The sequence below is a fragment of the Rhamphochromis sp. 'chilingali' genome (genome assembly GCF_963969265.1).
Source record: "Rhamphochromis sp. 'chilingali' genome assembly, chromosome: 2".
Lineage (NCBI taxonomy): Eukaryota > Metazoa > Chordata > Actinopteri > Cichliformes > Cichlidae > Rhamphochromis > Rhamphochromis sp. 'chilingali'.
Genome location: NC_137930.1, coordinates 50,213,112 through 50,231,312, shown reverse-complemented (window position 1 = coordinate 50,231,312; position 18,201 = coordinate 50,213,112). Strand labels below are relative to the sequence as shown.

Here is an 18,201-nt window from a genome sequence, read left to right as displayed (position 1 = left end):
AGGTCCTGACAGCAATGCACAACTTTAAAAATAACATATGCAGATGTTTGCTTATGTCGTGCTGTTGCAAATGGATGCATCAGTAGCACAGCAGAAGTTTGAAGTGTCTCTATGTTTGCATTTCTCTTTGTATTGTAGAATATGCATTTCTTGTAAAAGGTCTGATGATCTTAAATGTCGTTTGACGGAGTGGCTCATCACTCTTGGAGTGGGTCGTCATGGGTGTGTCACATGTTTGCCAGCTTCAGTCTTCAGAGAAAGCATGCAGACAAAACAGTTTTATAGCTGTCATGTGGAACAGCGGGCCTCGATGACCGTATATTCATCTGCTAAAAGTCCCAGCAGTGATGCCTGCAGACACTCTGCAGGATCAAAAGGATCAGTTTGTTCAGGTGAGGGGTCTGCGTGTGTGTGCTTTTTAGTTACTCAAGAGCCGCGACAATAAAAACAGAACACAAACAATGTGTTTGCACAGTCAACCTGAAAAACACACAAGTCCCTAGTTAAATACATCAATTGGGATTAATGCACTCATTATAAATCAGTAGACAGCTGTTTTCTTCCTATTGTGTTTACATTTTTTCCTCTTCAGTTAACTTTAAAAAAAAGACCATAGCTGTTGGCCTCTTTTTTTTCATATACTACATATATGCACATTTGTTTCACTGCTTTAACGTGACCAGTGGAAAGGAAACATGTTAAAACAAATAAAATCCAATCCAAAAACCTACTGCTCATATGCACTTTTTAATTAAATGTTTTATTTGAGTTCAGTTTAATTTCACATTCTGTTCTATTTGGTTCAAGGCCTTCCTTTGATTAACAGTTAGAGCTCAACCCTCTTTGTCTGTTCCATCAATCAGCATGTTGCCCACAGTCTAGTGAGCCTCCGGGTTTTTTTTATTTTTTATTTTTTTTACTTCGATTGGGCCCTCTGGATATTTCCATTCAAGTCAAAGAGCAAGTTAAGTCATCTGTACCGTGTGTGTGTGTGTGTGTGTGTGTGTGTGTGTGTGTGTGTGTGTGTGTGTGTGTGTGTGTGTGTGTGTGTGTGTGTGTGAGAAGATGAAAGAATCATACTCCTGCATGTGTCAGCTAAATGAGTCAGGCTACACAGCTGACTGACCACTCCTGATGAAAGAGATTATTTTCCCCTTTGAAAGACGAATGAATCCAGACTTTCTCTTTGCACTTTAATTGACTTGAAACCATCAGGTGATAGTATCAGCTGGTGGAGTACACCCGAGGAGCAGAAGAGTTATTCCCACAATCAAAGAATTGTGAAGCAAATCTGTAACCAGCTTGGGACTGAGCGAAGTGATGAGATAAGTTTTGGTTTGCACTGGGTTATATGTAAATAACCAGCAGCAGAGGCACTGATCAACCTTATCTGTGATCTGCTTAGGAGGATGTTGTGTGTGCAGTTAATTGGTTACCATCAGTATAAGCAAAATAAAACCGATTTATGTGTTTATTCATTTACATTGACTTTACATGGCTTCAAATTAGGTTCACCAGCTGGGTCAAATTTTAGTAAACTTGTATTACCAGCAGGGGGCGCCAAAAGACAACAGTCAGATTTCTGCCCGCTTACGTTCATTTTCACTTTAATCCTCAAGTGACCATGCTGTTTTTGTGGGTTGACTGATTTGTGGTTTACACACACACACAAACAATCTTAGTTCTGTGAACTATGACTGCAAACAATACAGTGTAGTGAAAAGAAACTGAAAATTCCACTAAACATTGAACAAATACCCGTAAAATTTTCAGGAGTAGACTGACAAATTTGTGCTATGCAGCATGTTTATTAAACAAAATCACTAAAGCACATTTCAAGCCAGGATGGCCACTTCAAGGTTAAAAGACTCAAAAACAAATCTTTTTGTTGTTGTTGAAGAGCATTGTTCAAGCATGCGTGCTTTAAATGCTTCTTCTTAATAGACAATTAATTGTTCTTGTAAAAAGAAAGCTAATTATTTTCAAAATCATTAAAAAAAAACCTCTAATGAACGTTACACCCTTATAATATCGTTTCAGTCCTCATGGATTCAGTTTACAGTCCCGAATCAGGAAAAGTGTCACATATTACTGTCGCTGTCACATGAGACCACCTGACCTTTACTGGAAGTGTTTTAGGAAGCCTGCACACATATGGCCAGACCCTGCGTCCCTCGGTCTTCTTCATGCTGCTTTGATGACGCTCACATGTAAACCTCTTGACCTTATGTGACATCACGTTGTTACACAGAGCTTGCATTCACCCTCCTTTTCAGGATGAATGTGGATAAAAAAATTTTTATAGAGATTTTCCCCTGAATATGTTACCAGTGTCACTTAAAAATATCTATGTGCACATGTGTAAACTAGGAGGTGATACACTGTAAGTCTTGCTCCTTTATTTTCTTCTGGGGATGATGGTTGCGTTTAGTTTGAGGTTTGAGCTGCAGTATCAGACTGGAACCTCTACGGGACGCCATGCACCCATCATTGCTTGCAAAAAGGCGTTGCTCGTCTCTCGTGACTGTTTCCCTGCTTGTTAAGACAGCCGGTACCCTGAAGTCAAACTTCTGGAAGTTGTGCTTCCAGTGCCTGACTGTCAGCACGACACGAGAAAAATAAAATATAAATAAATAAATACAGCGGAATTTCTGGAAACTCGTTTGTGTGGTGAAACACTGGCAGCTGAAGCACTCAGTACATTTTGGTGTGGATCCGGATCATTTTCTTCAAAATTGCCAAATATCGCATTGTCTTCGGCGGAGAATGAGCTCCCCGAGTCTCCCCTTATAATAAAGCTTGCTATGATATTTAAAACGTAAATCATGTATTGTAGTAAATGCTACTGTACATATTTTGAAGTTATTCATAAGTAATAATGACTATTTACCAGTAACAATCCCCAGAGCCACACGCACACAGTGATAACAGGCGGATTGTGACCTGCGTGATTTATGCATTTGTGAGTGGATAGACGTACATGTTTAATTGCCAAAAATAACACGGCGTGGTGCTTAAATTCTCGATTTGCTATATTATATATTAAGGTAAAAAAAATGAATAAAAAAATGCAACAAAACGCATTTAGAAAAGAAAAAATGATTTCGAAAAGTTGCCTTGCTTTATTAAGTAAATGAGAAAACACATTTAAGAAACTGCTAAAATTGTGGTTTATTGAGGTCTCACTAATGTTTACGTTGCTTCTGTACTGCAGACAGAGTTGCTCACTGTGGGGCAAATCCCCGCAGACTGGAATCGCTGTCATTGCGATCGGCGACAAAAAATAAATAAATAAACGAAAACGTGAAGAAATCGAAAAGTGGGTGGATTTATGTGCCGGATGATGGCAGGGTCAAACATCAGTTAAGTGGTTAGATCGGGTTTCAGCATTTGTTTTTCTTTCCTTACACATTAAAGAATAACACACTGAAGCTGTTCAACTGCTGAACACTAAATATGAAGTATGAAAATAATGTGATGGTGCGTTTTTACGCCCTTGGTCGGAGGCATTTACAACTAAACACGGAAGACAAAACCAAAAACCAAGGTGTCCGAAAGTAGAATCAGATACACAAATGCGAAGTAAAACACATTCCTGCTGACACAAGAAAAAAACTGCTCCGTTTTCCCGAGGGTTGACACTCAGAGAGAGAAAAAATCAAAATGCTGCGCTCTGGTCGGCACGAAGCCAATAGGTACAACGGGAAATGGGAAATCAGGGTGGGGGTTTTGGAGAGGGCTGGACTTCAAGGCAACCAATGAGAAGGGCGATCAAGGTGCCCGTTAGGAGGTTATATACTCCAAAGACTTACTATGAAAGCTGTACATTTAAACGGAACGGTGCGGCGTGCATAGGCACGAGCGTAAGAATTAGGATACACATACAAACGCACTTCGGGCTGAACGTCAACAACATTTATCAACATACAACCTCAGCAGGGATCAGTCTATCACTTTGGATTCTTTTTTTTCCAGGGGAAATTTGTTTTTGGAGATGTCCCACGTCCAGTTATCAACCACGCTAGAGAGGATGGTGGCCAGGAAGACCTTCCCTCTCCAGAGGCGCACCGGAGTCTGTCGAAACCTCTTCGGACCGGTGGATCACGACGAGCTGAACCGGGAGATGAAAGAAAAATTGCGAGAGATTTCCGAACGGGACCAGCAGAGATGGAACTTTAATTTCGAGGCCAACACCCCGTTGGAAGGGGATTACGAGTGGGAGGCGGTGACTGCGGATAAGACCCCGGTGTTTTACCAGGACTCTGTGCAGGACGGCAAAATCCGAGTGCCCGTGCCCACGTCGGATTCTGCTCTCCCGGAGAGCCCTCGTGCGGACGCACTGGATCGCCTGGCCGTGCCAGAGAGCAGCAGCTCTCCTTGCGCGGGGGAGATCAACCAGGAGAACCGCATAGACAAGATCAACTCAGGGAAAGCGACCACCAGGCAGCTCCCGTGTGTCAGGCGCAAGAGAACGGCCGCTCCTGACAGCAACACACACATCACAGGTAAATTCAGCGGCTTTCGTATTTTGAAAATCGAGCCTGCTATTGGCTCCTAGACCAGCATCCACACCATCCTCCTTTCCTCCCGCTGTGCGCAGCGCATCATTTCATAACGGCTCATAAATCCAAATAAATTTTTCACTATTGTTGTTTCTTTTGTCACAGACTTCTACGTGAAACGAAAGAGGCCTACTGATATAAAACCGAGTGACATGACCGCCTGTCTCCTCTCCAAGTCTCCAATCCAGGTGGAACAAACTCCGCGGAAGAGGATCCGTTGAAGGTATTTTCTAAATCAAAATCAAAATTGTTTTCTTTTACACACTCAGAGGAGACAATGAAGCTTTATTATAAAGAGAGTAACAGATTCTCATGTTCAGCATCCTCGGTTTTTTTTTTTTTTTTTTTTTTTGGGGGGGGGGGGGGTGTCTTTGTGTGTGTGTTATGGTTTTTACGCTTTAATTATTGAATTATTGCAGCGGATTACGTGAGCCAAAAGGCACAGGCAGCCTTATCTCTCTCTCTCTCTGTGTGTGTGTGTGTGTGTGTGTGTCGGGGGGGGGGGGGGGGGGGGGGGGTGATGGGGCGAGACTGCGGTGGTGAAATCGCAGTAGTAGTGATAGTAGTTGATGTAGTAACACCAGCGGTTGGGGGAGGGGAGGGGTGTTCGTGCGTCACGATGTGGCGGGAAAAAGGGCTCTGGCAAAGGGTGACGCCTTCTGCTGAGTGCGAGTCTCAGGTTTCCTCAGAAAGCTGACTCGCCGTCTTTCTTAGGAATGGCCGGGTTTTTTTCCTCTTCTTCTTTTCTCAGAAAACTTATTGCGTTTTGTTTCTTCCTCAGGTGTTTTTTGTTCGTTTTGCACTATTTTCCTGCGCATTTTGAGGATCACGGGAGACTGTTTCTCCACCACCCCGTCAACCGACCCATCCACTCAAGCAACTGAGACGCAGGAGAGAGAGAAGAGGACGGTGTTGGGGGGACAAATAAGTCCGAACGGTCGGCTGTGGCTCGATGCGCCCCGGCGGAGCGCAATCCGAGCTCCTGACCAGGCTCAGGACTCTGAACGGTTTGGGGGTGGGGTGGGAGGGGGGGCAGGAGAAAAAGAAAGAGAGAGGAGATTTCTCCGAATGACTTCTATCCAGTACAAATGTAGCATTTCATTGTTGCTTTTGCATACAGCCACTCGACAGTGTTAAATGTTTTAACATCTGTGCAATTATAAAAAAATTCTTTAAAAGAATCGTCTACACTGGCCAAAAGTGTACAGCTTTATAGAGACAATACCTTATAAATGTTTATTTCTGTTCTCGTTTGTGTATGCGTGCGTGTTTATTATTATTTGTTTTCCCTTTGTTCGGTAAAATGTATATTTTTTTAAGTCTATTCTAACTTATAATTTATTTATGTTCGTTCATATTTGATAAATGCCTTGTTGATTTAGCCAAAGGGCATATTTTGTAATTTTAATTTTATTATTTACATTTTTCTTTTGAAATTTTGTGGGGGTTTTTTGGTTTGTTGTTCTTAACTTTCGCAATCATGTAGCTTCCTCATATTAGTCCCACACTTGAAAAAAAATAGTTTTCTTTGTATCTCTGAGCCGGTTTCATTTTGTGTGTATTTTTTCTATACAAGTGACCTAATTATGTCTTGCGAATGACGTGAATAAAAATTTCTTTCTTCCACTTTAATTTTAAACACATTTGTTTGTGTGTTTTGTTACGAGAGTAACAAGAAAAGGGAAATTGAAACAGAGATAGGAGGCAGATGACGTCTTTGTGTGGTTGCCACAAAGCTGCCATCATCAGCGGCCGGGTTACTTGTGAAACTGCTTCGTGCTCCTCGATCACTCTGAGATTGGGTCACTCAGTTGCAAAGTTACACAAGAAACCCTGCGAAGAACACAAGAGCACACATGCTGTGGTGACAGACACGTCTACCTGATTTCACCTTCCCCCCGATGGAAGTGTGTCCTCTTCACGCAGACTCTTGCGGGAGGAAAACGCATTGAGTCGCAGCCGTATGCTGCTTGGCAGCTGCGGGATATAAGGCGAGGATTTAAAGGCCCTTTCGCTCCCTAAAAGAAGCAGCAGCTGCCTTTGGATCCCGCTTTGTCTGCCACGAAGACACCCCCACATCCACCCGCACTCGACAAGCCCCTCTAAAGACCCACTCTCTCTCTCACACACACACGCACACACACACTGTTTACCACGGCGTAGATACACCGGGCGTGGAGGCCACCTGCCAGAGCTGGAAAAAGAAAACTACTAGTCTTTGTAATTGTCCTCGTCTATTGAAACAAACCATTCAGCAGGTCATACTTGCAAGTTTACCCTTAATTGAAAGAAGCCAAATGCTGTGTCTGTGTGAATGCGCTCCGGGCCCTTTGGGCTGTTTTCACAAGTAAATAAAGCCACATTTCATAATTTTCCACAAGTTTCTCCATTCGTTTGAGCAGCTTTGACTGCGTGACACGAGTGTTTCTGACAAAAAAAAAAGGAGACTTTTGATGGCCAGAGTGACTTTGTCATTTCCATGCAGCCATAAGCTCTGACGGAGCTTGTTCTGATTTCCAACACAAAGCGCTCTCCGGCTCCATTCTTTCTTTTTTGTTGCCATATGGCAAATCCATGTAGACATAGCCAAGACCTATTCAGTCAGCCACAGAATGTCCTGCATCACGGAACAAAAGACACTTTGTCTGCCTGGTCTATTGATACGAATGGGCGAAAAAATATTATAATTAATCTATGGCTATATCCAGCTAATTAACGCCCATATGCCCACGGGGAGCTGCGGGGGCCATTCAGCCGCAGTTTTAAATTCTCAATAGTTTACATGTTAAAGACAACAGCTGTTTATGTGTTACTTTAATGAAGTCCCAATGTTGGAGACTGGACACATTCTGGGGGCTCCAATACCCCACCGTGCTAAAAAGGCTCATCTTCCTTTATTTGTCTCTGCAGCTGTGTAACTATATAAAATTTGTCGCAGTAAATAGAACTTAAATTCGTATTCGTCTTTTCAAACAGCTATTGAACTGGATCCATTATGGGAGAGGTCACGGGTTAAAGCCTGAAAATCAACTGGTAGACTTCCGTTTAAGCAGAATTAATTATTAAAGTGATAATTAGTTGTATTTGGAGTATATATATAGAAAATCAAAATAATTTTATCCGACTACACATAAATAATAAGCTGTATTATATCACATTTCATTCATCAGCTTCAAGGTCAACGCCTAAAACGGTGTTAGTGGATATTTTAAGGTTTGAGCTTCACAGAAATTGCTGTTTGGCAGTTATGACTTCATTCAATTGAGCCCAGATATGATGGACATAAAGGAAAGAGATGACAGCCAACATACAGACCCCATTAACATGAATATCATTAAACAGCCAGCTGCTGATGGAGAGAATCAGCCTCAAGGGCCCTACACTCTCCCGTCTGACCTTTAACTCACATCAGATACATTTGCCTCAGTCACGAGCAAAACAGTGCGCATGTGCTTCATTAGGCCCCACAATACACGGATAAAAATGTAGCTTTCTTTTTACATTAGCTATGAGCTACGTGATTATGTGATATAGCAGACTTTCGATCATTACACCAAATTAAATAAATAAATAAATAAATAAATAAAAATACCATAGCCATTTCTTGCGATGTTGTTATATGTTGAGCATTAAATTTATATTACGATTTATCATCATTTTCTCAAATCTTTAAAGAAATAAAAGTAGATCTTACTGTCATTTACCATATTACAATTACGATTCGAAAAACACTTCACCCCAACAAACGAAAAAGGAATACATTTTATTCGTCCTTTAATGTGACACTAGACAATGAAAATATGTAAGTTGGCAAAAAAAATTTATAAGTCTGACTCTTATTTGATGTTTTTTGATTAATTAAGATAAGTTAAGTTTTATAAAATTGAAGGATTGGTGGGCATACGGGTTAGATTCTCGCATTCGTGACTTTGTTATGAACTATATGTTAGAAAATGCGTCGGTGTTTTGTTTAAAACGCCCTGCCCTATTGTTTTCTATCTATGTGCTTCTTTAGTAGGCCTATATCTTATTGGTTTCGAGCAATGTAGCAACCAAAAATATAATTCCAGAGAGCACATTTTCCACTCAAAACACACAATTAACGGGGCAGTCTACAAAGACTGCAATTAAATATAGAAAGGAGGAAAATCAGTCAGGGGGAATTAGCATTTTCCATGACCATCTGGCATCGGCGCAGGCGACAGGGAACAAAGGCAAGCTGGATGGAGAGGAGAGGCGAGTGTGCCATCGCATTGACCTGCAAATGAGGCTTTGTCACCGAGTTAAAGCTCCCTGACCCCCTTTACCCCCCTCCCGTACAAAACACTTTAAAAAAAAAACCTATAGTGTGACGAATGGGGGCCTAAGTCCAGGCCTGTGTATGCTTAAGAGCTGCAGACCAAAACTGTCAAAAGAAGGAGTTATTGAGAAAGTGCAAACAGTGCAATATTGCAGGTCTGTTCGTCTCTTTATCATTAAAATCTGCGTGTATTTCAAAGAAAACACAAGTTCAAATTAGTAGTACAGCTGTGTTTATGTTCCCTGCTATAAAATAATTATAATTATTGAACAAACACGAGGCTTCTGGTTTATGTGTAGATAGAAATGCAAAAAGAAAAAAAAAGAGTGACTCTCGATAAGCTCTGATATATCTTTAGGCCTTGTCGATCTTTACTCATGAGTAACTCTTTAAGGAGTCTCTGCATGTTCTCCTGCGCATTGCTTGTATTTAACGATGATATATATATATGTGTGTGTGTGTGTGCGTGTTTTCCCGGAAGCTTGCACCCTGTTGTCTTCCGTGCGACCAATAGCAGGAGTGCTCTGTGCAGAACGTATCTGGGGGGTGAATAAGACTTGGACAGCTAGCTGGGACACCTGTCCTCCTCCACTGAGTGCGGATGAGTGGAGTGGGTAGACACGCATGTGAAAGGTGATTGTATTGTTGTGTAGGGCAAATTGGCTGTTTGTGTGTATGTGTGTGCACGTTGTGTGTGGGGGTTAAAGCTAAAGTAAGTCTTAAACACAATGTTCGCACAGTTAGAACAAGCAGTGGATCTTCGTGGACCGTTTAAGTCACAAAACATCACGCACACGGTGAGATGCAAACAGCCTGTTGGATTACATCAAAAATCAGAGGCCTTTAACTAAGTTAAAAATTAATGTTGAGACAGTTTCACGGGTTTAAAGGAGAAAATTCACGTGAGCATTCTCACGATGATACCATTCAAAAAACAAATACCAAATAATATCAGGGAATTTCCGTATATTAAAGTACAACAAGATAATTCACAGAAAAATGTAAGTCATGTGATTTTCAATTTGGATTCTACCATATGCAGACATATCCGTGTTTCCCCCTTTCCTCCCTCCTGTCCCTGGCCTCCCCCCTTTACATCCACTCAGTATTCATGCCTGTAGATAACAAAGAGCACGGCTCAATCCACGCAGGAGGCGGTGTGACAGGGAACTCGTGGCAGCTTTTCAAATATCTTCTTTCTGTGTCTCGTTCTCTTTTCTCTTTCTCTCTCTCTCTCTCTCCTTTTTGCATCACGACTTTGGTCTCCGGTGGAGGAGGCGGAGGGAGGTGAGGGTAGAGGATGGGGTGGGAGTGGGGGTGTGACTCGGGCTGGCACCTCAATCTCTAATTCACTTTCCTCTCCGCACGCATCAAGGGGATCGGATTTAATGCTGCGCAGAAAAATAAAGGCTCCTCCTTCGCAATGTTTCACAACAAGAAAGAGGGAGTGGCTCACATAGGTTTTGGACTAGAGTCTGGAAACATGTGCAGCACAGTATGATATCAATTTGATAAATATATGATTTTTGTAGCTAATCCCAATTTAGGAATTTTGTAGCTCAAGGCCAGTTTTAAGTGTGTACAGGATGTACAAGTTCGGCACAATTCAAGTAACCAAAAAAAGTCCTAATCACTATAATAAAGTTTAATATGTGATTTTTATCATAAATGTTAGTTTTTTAAAAATCTTGTCAAATTGAATATTTTCTTCTTTCCTTCCTTCTTTTTTTGTAGGCTTGACAAAAAAGTCTTAATTTTGGTATATTTATATAAACGTCCCATATGATGCTTCTCTGACTAGAGCCCATTGTGGGTTGTAATTTTAAAGGTAAACATTATACAAGACAAAAATAGTGTAAAAGGTATAAGGTCTAAGTTAAAGCCTCTCTATTTAAATAAAAGGTGGCTTGTTTTTCCCCTGAAAAGGTGAAAAGGTCCACCACGTCTGGCACAACAACAAACCGTCTTCATTCCACCACTGAAAGGCTCAAAATTAGTCACCGTGTTTCTCACCGCATGCCTGTCTCAACCTAAATAAAAGCCAAATCTCTATTTGTCTTGAGTTTGTCTTCAGGCGCTTATGTTAGGTGCACAGATGAGGCCTCTATATAACATGTGTCTTAAAGACTTGGAGAAAACAGCAGCTGGATTTGCCCAGCAGGAAAAGCAAGTGTAACTAATAACATTAACAATGGCACAGTACCATTAAAGTGTCCCTGTCAGCCATAAGAATGAGTGAGGCACCTCAGTACAATACCAGGATTCTTGTACTGGCTGAAAAATTTGAATGGAGGCATAACTGATGTTGTTAGCTACACCAATGTCATATTACTCCTGCGTATTTGTACTGTTGCTTCTAATTTCTAAAGTAAATAACAAACAATTGACACTTGTGTGTGTTTTATGTTTGCCTACTACACTGTGTTATCATTTTTCCCGATTGCTTAATTCCTTTAATAATAATTAATTCAGTACTGTTATTATCAATAGTACGCAGCTACAATCTGCTAGGTTGTGCTAAAACTTAGATCATGGACGTGTGATGTGGTTTCCATTATTTGTGTGGCCAAGAACAGTGTTAAAGCTGAGCTTGGCCATCATAACCAACACTGCAGTAATGATTAATCACTTTTGGCCTCAGTTCAAGTTCAGGGCTGTCAAAACATTAGTTACAGTGACAATAAATGAGAAACTTTCCATGACACAAAATGTATCTTGTCATCCACAGTCAAAGTTTTAGCATAGCATTGTCATGGTCCTGGGTCTTTTGACCCAGCGTTTTAAGTTTGAGTTTATTTTGTTCATTAGGTTATCTAAGTTCATTTGGTTATTAGACTCCTTGTGTTTTCTTCCCCTGTATTTAAGCGTCCCCTCACCCTTCGTGTTTCATGCTGCGTGTCTTATGTTATCAAGTTTGTATTATCATGCCTAAGTGTTTCTAGTTCTTATTATTTCCCCCTCAGTTTCCAACCATGTCAAATCTCCCCTGCTCTTCATGCGTTTCATGTCTGTGTCTTACGTTGTCAAGTTCTGGTTGTCGTGTCTTAGTCTGCATGTTTCCTGTTTTATTTTGAAAAGGGGTCTTGTGTTCTGTGCTCATGCGGTTAGTTTTACTCTTGCCTGTGCATCATTATGTTTATCCTAGTCAGCTGTTTCCTCATGTGTCTCCACTTCCCCTAATCACCTCCTGTGTATTTAAGTCCTCTGTTTTCAGTGTGTGATTGTCAGGTCGTCTGTTGTCCACGCCATGTTTCTGATGCCATGCCATGCTTCCAAGTTTCTTGTCTAGGTTTTTCTTATTGTTTGTTTAGATTCCCCAGTTTAGGTTTGTGTTAATTTTGCTTCAGTTTGCCTTGCCCTTTGTTTGTACCTTTTCTATCAGCCATATTAAACGCCTCGCCTTTTGTTAACATTTCAAGTTTTGTTCCCTGTTCCTTGGAGTCTGTGTTTTGGGTCCTTTTCTCAATTTATACAGTCTGCCCTCGCCAGATTGTGACAAGCATAAGAGATTGTTACAGTTAAGTCAGGAATACTAAAGTCTATTAACAATGTTAAGCAGCGACCTCTTACTTACTGAATCCATCCATTTCCTTAATGGGGGCAGCAGACTACAGCCCCCCCACATACACACAACACGGTGGGGGTGGGGGGTGGTGTCGGGGGCTGTAGTCTATCTCAGCTGTCATAGGGTGAAAGGCAGGGTGCACCCTGGATAAGTCGCCAGTTTATCACAGGGCTAACACAGAGGGAGCCACACAAACGCACACCCTTACATCTACATCTAAGCCCAATTTAGAATCACCAATTATCCTGACAAGCATGCAGAAAGATCGCACACAGGACCAGAACCGTCTTGCTGTGAGGCAACAGTGCAAAACATTGTACCGCTGTGCCCCCCGACACTCAGAATGAACAGTCTGATGCAACTTGCTGCCTCAAGTTTTCTCAAGCCTTAAGTAAAGCACACCTAAACGTGACAGTGTACGTTGTACATGTTTGCAGCATTCCGCAACTTAAAAAATGTCTAGTCGAGTGCTATGTGGTGACCTCTCAACCTTTTGTGAAAACTATTGTTTGTTTCTTTTGCTTTTTTTAATCAACACAATATGATTAAATGTCATTTTAAAAATAATTAAATAAAGCAAAGGGCAACATGGCTGTGGTTAACTGCACAAAGCATTAGTCTCTGTGGAACCATGACAGATTACCATGAACATATGGCATATGTTGCATTCCCACACAGGACACACACCAGTGATGCTGTGTGAGTATCAAGTGCCTCTACAACATGAATGACAGATGGGAATGTTTGGAGTACTTACTTGTTATCTGGCAGTAGCTTCATTAGACATCAAGCAGCAACCTGTTGAACCTGGACTGTGTGGTATCCTCGAATCAAAATAGCATTACCATCAATCAGTTGGCGGGTAGATAGTATATCTTTATTATCTACCTTACTGTCAGTCATCCTAACAAAAAGCAAACATACATACATACCCGAGGTGGGACTCATCAGAAACCCCATGATACGATTTTATCACAATGCATCACTCAGCACCGTCACTAAAACCTGTCGTAAATGTACAAATGCTGGCATAAGACTGCTATCAGCGGCTCTGTGATTGAATGGGATCAAGTTGGCACTTACATGCAATTGCTTTCTGACAATCCAGCAGGTAAGTGTAACAAATAGTCAGAAATCACATGCGTTGCTGTCTACATAAATTGACAATGAATTACTCCATTTGTGTGCAGCAACATTTCTGTTCTACAGTAATTTAACCAAAATACAACCAGGTGACAGGCAGTTAAACCGAGTCCCCTCAGGTTGCACATGTTAACTCTTTCAGACGGAAAAATGCCAGAAATCTGTTTGCATTTATCAATTATAAAGTAGACAGCAGTTAGTTTTAAACCTTAAAAAATCTGTCCGAGAGTGATTGCAGTCTGGAGAAAGGTTGCCTCCTCTCAGTTCAATTCAATTTTATTTATATAACACCAAATCACAACAACAGGCCCCTCAAGGTGCTTTATATTGCAAAGTAAAGACCCAACAATAATACAGAGAAAACCCCAACAATCAGATGACCTCCTAAGAACAAGCATTTTGGCAAAAGTGGAAAAGAAAAATGTCCTTTTAACAGGAAGAAACCTCTGGCACAACTAGGCTCACGGAGGGGCAGCCATCTGTTGGGGGTGAGGGGAAGGAAACAGGACAAAAGACATGCTATCAGGTGAGATGAGACCTTGTGATTGTACTATACTGACAGTTGTTGCTCCTAATATCCTAATATCACAATGCAAAATATTGCAATTCTTTGCTGTATCGATTCTTCTCCCCCAGCTCTAATACATATGCAGAAGATACTTTAATCCTACTCAGTTGTCGTAGTCTGTGATAGTGTTTTCTCATGTTAGCAATTCAGAACACATTGTGTTAGCAAGAGTGTCCCAGCGGCCGCTCATGCTAGGTCTAACAACAACCTACTGAGGCCCTTTGAGCTTTGCACATACTGTACATATCAAAAAGTGCATAGCTTTGCTTGGGAGTGATGGCCTTACAACCAGAGAGCCATATGCAGCTCCACGGGAAGAGGTCTGCTTCATTGTGACAGTAATTGGACAGAGAGGAGAGAGGAGGAGACACAGATAGTGTGATGACACTTGAGAAATGAGATCTAACTCCATCCCAGCGCCAGTCCTGACAGACAGAGTCCTCCACCTCCATTCTTTTCCTTTGTCCCTTTGTGCGAATCCCTTTCAGTGCGTCTCAGGCAAACCTGTTCCCCTTCACATCCCTTCTTCCGCGGGATGTGAGTCCTCTGTTGAGCGGCTGCTGTCTACGTTTTATCTGTCCATCCATCCATCTCTGAGGCCTCTCCTCCCTGCTCCTCTCTTCCCCGGTCCTCTCTATTGGACGTGCTGTTCTCTTCTCCTTCAATCATCTTGGCTCATAAAACTTAGGGAGGAGGGCTAGCAGGCTGTGTTTTCAGGGCTGGCTACACTGCTATGGGTGCACTGACTTGGACTAATGCTATTCACGCCTCACATTTGCTCACCAGGTCCAATGAAAAGGGATGGCTGTGGAAGCCTTTATGGGACACGTAACAAAGGGCCATCATTCATCAGGCAGCAAAGCACCCAGCGGTGGCAGAATTTGGGTTCATCCCGCTAGCACTCAGTCGCTCGCTTTAGCCAACATCGTGTTCAGGCATGGGTGTCTTTCCTCTAATCTTCCGCACTCTTTCATGGCTCTTTTATCTTTTTTTTTTGAAGGCATTATGCACAGATTCAAACATCTCAGGTGTAGGTATTTTAAAAAAGAACGAACCATACATGCATTAATAAATTAATGTTGATTCTGAGCAAGTGCAGCGTGTAGTCTTCATTCTTCAAGGCTATTTCTTTAAATTACAAATAAAGCATCTTGCAAAGTGTTAAAAGCTTATGTTTTGTTTGCACCAATTCTGTTCTGTGCTGAACTTTCACATTATGTGCGTGTGTGAATGTGTCTGGTGTCGATATAGATCTACAGCCATGCTCCCAGGTCACCAAGCCACTATTAATCTTCACCTTTCCTTTGGCTGCCCTTTCATACAAGATCTGAAGCTTTGGAGGGCTGTTGGCAGCTCATAACAATATCCAGAATGCCTCAGGGTCTTGTCAGCCTGTCCTAATTTGTGGCTGTGGTCCTGGGGTTGAATTCAGCCATTGCTGGCTGCTTGACCTGGCGGATTAGCAACATCTTTTACTCTTCTCGCTGGGCAGCAGAAATGGGTTGATACGCAGTCTGCAATTACACAGCAGGAAAGGCCTGCTTGGACACACACACACACACACACACACACACACACACACACACACACACACACACACACACACACACACACACACACACACACACACACACACACACACACATAAACTGTATGGATGGAAAGACAGATGGATGAATAGCTGGCTAAGAAGGAAAAAAGAAGCAGGTGATGTGACGGAAGGCTGCTTTGAAGAAGAATTGAGAAAGGGAGAGGGCAACTGAATTGAAAGGGAAACTGTCTCAGTGTGTGTTTTGGTGCTTTGTACTTACACAGTGGGAATTCAGCCTACATTGTGTACATGGAAATCAATGTATCGAGGAGCTGAGCAACAGCTTATCTTCATAGCGACCACGCTTTAACCCCAAAGAGGATCAGAATGTCAAATATGAAAATGTTGTGTTTTCCTCAGCAGCCAAGATTGTAGCAATGTAACAACAGTAAATGTTTTTGGTCATTATTGTTTGTTTAAATTTTAGAATTGATCATATGCCAGTCGCTCATAAACTGATTATGGATTTTTTTTCACACATACTTCTAGCACAGGGGTGTCAAACATAAGGCCTGGGGGCCAGAATTGGCCCAATGAGTACTCCAGTCTGGCTTTGGAAAATATAACTCAAAGAGGATTTTTTATTTTTATTTTTTGTAGTTTTAACTGTATTTAACACACGTTTTACAGCTTTGATAAAGAGCTCCCCCATGGTCATTCATACCTTACCAAAGTAAGCAAGTTCTAGATTTCTGTAACTTCACACATTTAAATTTTTTACAATATAAGCCCAAAGAGTCGTGCTGATTTCTGATTTCTTCATCGTGCAGAAAAACTCGGACATATTGCTGAAATTGCACTCCCCCCCCCCCCCCCCCCCCCCCCCCCCCCCATGTTAAGATTTGTCAGGGATTATATGTAAGTTAAATTTCCATACACTGACAGAAAGAGAGTTTCATGGGTCCAGCCTGTATGTGGTAATCGACCTGAAACAAGTTTGACATAGTCTCTTTAAGCATTGCTTTTTTTCAGGCACTTTCACAAAATAAAAAATTCCTCCTGCTGTTGTTTTTCTCTCTCTTTAGCTTTCAGCCCAAAGATGACGTACTGTGGTTGAGGGCTGTTGACATACCCTGTCAAATTGAAGCCACAAGACAGGTAGTTTGTACAACACAGCCTGCTGAATTAATTAATTAATTTTTTGACGTAGAAGGTCATTTTCACTACTTTGTGGTCTCCCCTCCCCACTTATTAACTGCCTTCTTGCTAATTAAGGAAGAGATTACAATGCACAGAAAGGCCCGATGTGTCACAGTGTGATGCGTCATAGTTCTCAGCATCCTGCATGAACAGACAGAAGAAGAAAAAAAAGGGAACCGCTGCAACAGAGTGCATTTTGAGAAATTAATTCTAAAGAATTACTGCACATCTTCAGTTTGTTTTCATTTATTCATTTAGCTTGGTCACCTCCCTTGGACTGTTTTGCATCCTTTATCTCTTGGAATTCAGAGATAATTATTACCAACTTTTAGGTATTACCAATTATTACCAACTTCTGCAGTCGGCAACTTTGTTAATTCATTACAAAAGTTGTTTTCAGTGTGGTCGATATTATGGTAGTAGCAGAGGTTGATGTCCAAGAAGTAGTAAATATTGTATCTGGATTTAAGAAAAGAAAAAGAAAAACTCTGCAAAATACAACACGTCTCCAGAACTATATACACAGATGCATTTGCAGAGCTTGAGCGAAACAAAAGAGTAGACCTAGATAACAACAGGCAGATACACAGCAGGTCAAGCGCAGATCAGAATTGGCAGTGGCGCAGAGCATCTTACAATGTGCACAAAGCCCTCGACGATGGGAACAGGGAAATTGGCAAACCTAACATGGTATCCTGCCATCATCCCTCACTCCCTCCCTCTGTTTCACAACAGATGCTATGTTCCATGAAGACACTGTCAGCTGCACAAGAATGGGCCCAAAATTTGTCGACAATGACAGCGGACAAAAACAAAAAAAAAAGAAGAAAAACAAAACACACACACACACACACACACACACACACACACACACACACACACACACACACACACACACACACACACACACACACACACACAAAGAAGCATTCTCAAAGTCAGCATCCAGAGTTAACAATAACCACACCGCACCATGGAGGAGGGCACCGTCCAAGTGTATGCACAGACCTCTCTCTAGGAATAGGACCTATCGCTATGGAAACACGCCCCTACCCCTACTCCTACCCCTCCCCACTACTATTACTATAGTATACACATACACTCACACACTTGTCAGCTGCAGTCCAGGCGCTGTCTGAGCCCAGATGGTGGTGAACTGCATAACTCACTTATCTGTCTCTGGCCTCTAAAGGAATGCTTAAAGGCCTCTTCAATTCCCAGTGGACGTCACCAAAAGAGAGAGCGAGAGGGAGAGGCACGCCATCTGCTCCCAGATATGGTGGGTACCCCCCTTTCCTGTCTGTCCCCCAAATTCACCCCCACGCCCTTTTT

The 18,201-nt window shown here is 41.9% G+C and overlaps 1 protein-coding gene across 1 annotated transcript; it reads left to right on the top strand.

Annotated features, from left to right (window-relative positions):
* The first annotated feature begins 3,818 nt into the window (after nucleotides 1–3,818).
* LOC308391784 (cyclin-dependent kinase inhibitor 1C-like) lies at nucleotides 3,819–6,201 on the top strand. Its single transcript, XM_080874530.1, has 3 exons — nucleotides 3,819–4,505; nucleotides 4,668–4,785; nucleotides 5,344–6,201. Exons 1-2 carry the CDS (start codon nucleotides 3,995–3,997, stop codon nucleotides 4,781–4,783), a joined length of 627 nt encoding a protein of 208 aa, XP_080730656.1. The 5' UTR covers nucleotides 3,819–3,994; the 3' UTR covers nucleotides 4,784–4,785; nucleotides 5,344–6,201.
* The last annotated feature ends 12,000 nt before the right edge of the window (nucleotides 6,202–18,201 follow it).

Excerpts from the sequence above, each read along its gene's own strand:
- LOC308391784 (XM_080874530.1), top strand. The coding sequence starts at position 3,995 with ATGTCCCACGTCCAGTTATCAACCACGCTAGAGAGGATGGTGGCCAGG. Across the intron at positions 4,506-4,667 it reads CAGCAACACACACATCACAG|ACTTCTACGTGAAACGAAAG; the intron begins GTAAATTCAGCG and ends CTTTTGTCACAG.